Source organism: Lactuca saligna, chromosome 5 (genome assembly GCF_052625555.1).
Source record: "Lactuca saligna cultivar CGN05327 chromosome 5, ASM5262555v1, whole genome shotgun sequence".
NCBI classification, from domain to species: Eukaryota; Viridiplantae; Streptophyta; class Magnoliopsida; order Asterales; family Asteraceae; genus Lactuca; species Lactuca saligna.
Genome location: NC_136421.1, coordinates 287,448,043 through 287,453,418, shown reverse-complemented (window position 1 = coordinate 287,453,418; position 5,376 = coordinate 287,448,043). Strand labels below are relative to the sequence as shown.

Here is a 5,376-nt window from a genome sequence, read left to right as displayed (position 1 = left end):
AGAGACAAATTTATTTTATTTTTATTTTTTATATTTTATTATTTTTAATCTGGAAGTTAGAAAAAAAAAGAAAAAAAAAGAAAATCATATTAACAGGGGCAAATTCGTCATTTTGAAAAAAATCAAAACAGATTGGACCAAACAAGCAACAAAATAAAAACTTTGGACCTCTGGTGCTAGCACAAACCTTTTTGGACCAAAGTGGCAATTTTGAGTAAACCACAGGGACCATTTGTGCAGTTTAGTCTATTAAGAAATATTTATTTAAAGATTTAAAGACTTTTTTTTATTGAAGAGTTTAATGGTCATTGAACTCCAAATCTATTGAATGCCAAGGTGACATTTCACAATGGTGGAGTTGTATCCTTTAAATGACAAGTAGACATGACACCTCATTCAACTCTTTCATTAAACTCTTCATTGTGGATGCTCTAAAAGCTATACACTATTACTGCCAAAAGAAGTTTTTTGTTTAAACTATAACGTTTTATCAAAAACTAGAAGATAGAAGCTCCCAAACGCTTCCAAAAGTTCCGTAACAATCACTCTATGAAAAACTATGATTTTTATGAGGAAATTGGTCTAATTTACAAAAATGATCCCTAAATTTTGTTGAAATTGACACTTTTGGTTTATTTTTTTATTTTTTTTACATTGTGATGGAATTAGCTAAATTTAAATAAATGGTCCCTAAATTGGCTTGATTTACATAAATGATCCCTTTATTTTGTTGAAATTGATATTTTTGGTCCCAATTTTGTTTTTTATATATATTATAGATTTTTGTGAGGGAATTGGCTTAATTTAAATAAATGGTCCCTAGATTTTATTGAACTCGATAATTTTGGTCCTATTACTGTTATTTCATAATATTTAAATTTCATTTACTGTAACCTAACAAAATATGAAATTAAATTACAGTCTTCGTAGATTCGTTAACAATAAATTTAAACATTTTGAGAACCAAAACAAAGACCGCTTGTCTCACGGTTTACAAAATTAAGGAAATGTTTCGGACTATATAAATTTTCTCATGCGTCTCCGTGGAAGAAATCCCTTTAATCATATTTTGGCGGGAGGGATATGGCGAACAAGCTAATCAGCGAAATGGGGCTTCCGAAATCGATTGGGCACATATTCGCTGCTCGCAATATCATCACCGCAAAGGTACACATGCTTCCGATTCAAACTCTATTACTCATGATTAGGGTTTTTATTCTTGTAGTTTAACCGAATCTGCTTCTCATTTGGATTCTGTATTCTCTTGTGGTCTGTATTAAAGTCATTCTTCTCTCTCAATCTTACGAAGAAACAATAACAACGAAACAGGACTAAGAGTACTGCTGATACAAACACAACCGTTTTTGTGGATAAACATCAAGTTAATTGAACATCTAAAGAAAACGATTTTGAGTCAAATAATAACAAACCCTTCCTCAACACGAATTTCCTAAAATTTCATCACATTTGAGAAACTAACATTTTTCTTTTTCTTCCTTAAAGATCAACCTATCCCTTGTACACTTTGTAATTATCCCTTCACCTTTAAAGTTTAATCTTCCATCATGATGCTGAAACGAACACTTCCAACACCTTTAATCTTCATTTGCATCATTGTTTCCCACTTTGATTTCACCAAGTTGTCCTTTTGTCATTGTTTCCCAAATATGAAATACCCTTTGTTTTTTTTCTCCTTCAAACCTCTGTTTAATACGAGGAGCAATTACTATACTGATTGTACTAGAAGCTCCTTTGTTATTGTTTTTTTTCTTTTTTTTTTCTTGTAAAGCTTCGTAAAGACCTTATTCTGTTTGGCATCTCAAATATATATCACTACAATGAAACCATACAACCATTTAAGGTATAAATCACTATGTTGTTGTTATGCACCATCTTTTCTTCCAAAACAAGAAGATTTCGATTATAAGCTGTAAAGTAAGTCATTGAATTTAAACATCATTGTTTAAAATCTTTTTTCTTTTAGGATGCTTTATCATTGACTGAATTCGAGCTGATGGAATTGTTAGATGTGAGTTTGACTCAAGTGACTTTGGCAGTAGCCCTCATTAGTGAGATTGCTTCTCCTCCATATCAAACGGTAACAAGTTTATTCTCTTTATGTTTGTGAGTTATTCGTCTATTCTTTTTTCATGTTTTAAAATCTGCGAATACATAAATATACAGTCCAATTATGATGATATATTGAGATTTTTGGGATGATTGTGATTGAATTCCTAATTCTGTGTAGCAGCTGTGGTTTTAGGTTCAATCCCTGTTGGAGCAACGTATGCAAAATGAGTATTTGACAGGTCATCTTCCCACACATCTGAAGGGTCTTGATGCAGCATTATCTGGTGGAATCCCATTTGGTGCTTTGACTGAGTTAGTAGGGCCCGCAGGAATCGGTAAAACACAAGTATGTCAAAGTCAAACATTCACTTCATTACAAATTTACAATAATTGATCATCTTTTTAGGTCAAGAAAGAAGGAGTTGATGATCTTTTTTGGTTGCAGTTTTGTTTGAAGATTTCTGTTTTGGCTACATTGCCATCTTGTTATGGAGGGTTAGATGGTCATGTAATATATATTGATGTAGAATCCAAATTTAGTTCAAGAAGGTATCACTTTGCTTTTATACCTAATATTAATTCTTAACTTCTAAAAAATTAAAAAAAAAAATTTGATCTTTTGTTTACAGGTTAATTGAAATTGGTCTTAATAGCTTCCCAGAAATATTTCACTTGGAAGGCATGGCAAAAGAGGTGTCTCTTGCTTAATAAGATGATTTCTTTAGTCTCTCAAATATTTTTCTTCTTCTTCTTCTTATTATTATTATTATTATTTTTTGTCCAGATGGCAGGTAGGATCACAGTTTTAAGACCTGGTTCTTTGAGTGAGTTCACTGAGAGGTAAAAAAGGTTTGATAATATCCTTTTTTTTGTGCGAATTAAATGTGCTCCATTTTTAATTAACTCAATTTTTATTAAAACTATTTTTGTTTCCAGTTTGCAGAAAATTAAAGTTTCACTTCTGCAGAACCAAGTGAAGTTGCTAGTTGTTGATAGTATGGCTGCTCTTGTGTCCGGGTGAGTTAACTCGGTTTAGTAATCTATGTTTTAAGCTCTCTGATTCTCATGTCTTGTATGTATATTGTATGACAAATAAACATTATACATATGAATATGCAATATTTATCGAATAAAATGGTGGTTTTATGTTATATATATATATATATATATATATATATATATATATATATATATATATATATATTAGGGAATATGAACAAGGACCTCCAAGGCAACATCCATTGGGTTGGCATATATCATTTATCAAGTGAGACCTTTCTTTCTTTTTCCCTTTTGTACCCTTTTGGACTGTGAAAAAGACGTGAATGCCCTCCTCCTCATCGTTGAAAAGCTTTTTGTATAACTTTATATTTATTATTAAACTATTGATTAATCAAGGTCACTTGCTGAGTTTTCAAGAATACCTGTGGTGATGACAAACCAAGTGAGATCTCGAAGTGCTACTGAAATCTCTAATTATTCTTTCCAAGGTATGAATGAACTCAAATCACCATAACACAAATCACAAAATTACAAAACTACCCTACCCTGTTATATATAGGGGAGAGGAGGGACGATTGTGGAAATTTTGATTCTCATCTTGTTGCTGCTTTGGGGATTCACTGGGCTCATGCTGTTACTATTCGCCTTGTTCTTGAATCTAGATCAGGTTGCTTACTTGATTATTAATCATTAACTCACAATTTGTAAATCACTCATTTATAAATTATATATCTAATATTGTTGTTGTGTTGTAGGGAAAAGATTTATAAAGGTGGCAAAATCTCCAATGTCTCCACCTCTTTCATTTCCTTTTAAAATTACTTCATCTGGGATTCTTTTGCTTAATGATGATGGAATAGAAATGAGAGGACCACAAATCAATGCAATTGATCATCAAGGTTTGTTTCTAATCTTTTTTGTTTAAGTTATATTCCAAATTTACATGAATGCCATGTTTTTTCACTTATTTCATGAAATTTGAAATGCAGGTCATAGTGACATAATTTTATCATAGAGATGAAGATGAAAGTATGTTTCTATGTTTCAAAGTGTAATACAATTCCATTGTGGGTAGTAAGGTTAATCATTTGATGATTTTGAAAATGAAAATACTAAATGTGAAGTACTTGAAGGGGTAATAAGTTTAACTTCTATGAACGTTTTGAAATTTATTTATTTGAGAAGGCAACTCAAGAGGCAAGACAAAGAAGATAATCTACATACACACATCGAGACTTAATACTCACAAATAGAAACAGGAATAAACATAATAAGTTAATTTAGTTAGGAACAATATATCAATATATGAACAAGAGTCTTTAAAAAGAAAAACATGTTTTGTTCATAGATGGATCCTTGTATATGACAAACCTTGGTACTAAAAGTATGAATTTGTACGTTTAACATGAAACTATGAATGCTTATGTGGCTATGTCCACTCTAGAATTTGAAATGATTAGTAAGCCAACTCAATTGGATGAAAAACAAAAACAAAAAAAATATTTGAGTTGTTATTAATAACTGAAATCAAGAGGATGATGACCAATGAGCGATAGAAGAAGCAAATGGGTTATCATGTTTACAACATTTGTCAAATTCATACATTAAAAGCCTACTAATAAAAAGGTAAATGAAGTTAAAACAAAATTGTATCAATGTGTAAAAAAGATAGAAGAAGTAAATGGGTTATCATTTTTAGCAACTATTAGTCTTCTACAATTTTTTTACTCATTTGGTCCATAATGGTTATTGTATGTAAATTAAATCATTAAAATTGTATCAATGTGTAAAAAATTAAATAAAAATAAACAAAATTTTAAAAATAAATCAAGTTATATCAAAATGAAAAAAACCCACTTAAAATAAGGTCTTGAAGACATATATTCTAAAATTGGTAAACAAATACATAAGAATCGAAACTATAAAACAAAGAAAACAAGATGTTGACCATAAAATTCATCATGTTTTTAATACTTTAGATATCAATTGTGAAACTCATTTCCTCACACTCTTAAATATTTTCATGAACAAAAGAACAAAGATGAACAATGGATACATACATATTAAAATGAAACATCAAATAAAAATCAACAGTTTTGTTAAAATCAAGTTATAAAATGAAAAAAAAAAAAAAAAAAAAAAAAAAAAAAAAAAAAAAAGTCTGGGTCTTGAAAACCAAATATTAGATAAATTCAAAATTTGTAAGCAAATACATAATCAAAAACTGTAAAAGTAAAACAGGTAAACAAAGTTTTAGCCATAAAATTCATAATGTTTTTAATATTTTAGCATAATTATGAATTT

The 5,376-nt window shown here is 29.7% G+C and overlaps 1 protein-coding gene across 3 annotated transcripts; it reads left to right on the top strand.

The window, feature by feature from the left end:
- The first annotated feature begins 993 nt into the window (after window positions 1–993).
- On the top strand, window positions 994–4,261 carry RAD51B (DNA repair (Rad51) family protein). Of its 3 annotated transcripts, none has more exons than XM_078957998.1 (12): window positions 994–1,167; window positions 1,985–2,098; window positions 2,264–2,416; window positions 2,516–2,619; window positions 2,700–2,763; window positions 2,855–2,910; window positions 3,007–3,087; window positions 3,278–3,337; window positions 3,490–3,560; window positions 3,632–3,739; window positions 3,828–3,971; window positions 4,062–4,261. In XM_078957998.1, the coding sequence occupies exons 1-12, from the start codon at window positions 1,084–1,086 to the stop codon at window positions 4,085–4,087; spliced, it is 1,065 nt and encodes a 354-aa protein (XP_078814124.1). In that variant the 5' UTR covers window positions 994–1,083; the 3' UTR covers window positions 4,088–4,261. The 3 variants fall into 3 exon arrangements, with proteins under 3 accessions (XP_078814124.1, XP_078814125.1, XP_078814123.1); XM_078957997.1 differs by having other exon boundaries at window positions 996–1,167; window positions 3,469–3,560; XM_078957999.1 differs by lacking the exon at window positions 3,278–3,337 and having other exon boundaries at window positions 995–1,167; window positions 3,469–3,560.
- Window positions 4,262–5,376: the final 1,115 nt, after the last annotated feature.

What these genes read in the sequence shown, in the direction of transcription:
- RAD51B (XM_078957997.1), top strand. Translation starts at nt 1,084, where the DNA reads ATGGCGAACAAGCTAATCAGCGAAATGGGGCTTCCGAAATCGATTGGG. An exon ending in ATGGCTGCTCTTGTGTCCGG is followed by an intron (nt 3,088 to 3,277) that starts GTGAGTTAACTC and finishes TATATATATTAG; the next exon opens with GGAATATGAACAAGGACCTC. An exon ending in TGTTCTTGAATCTAGATCAG is followed by an intron (nt 3,740 to 3,827) that starts GTTGCTTACTTG and finishes GTTGTGTTGTAG; the next exon opens with GGAAAAGATTTATAAAGGTG.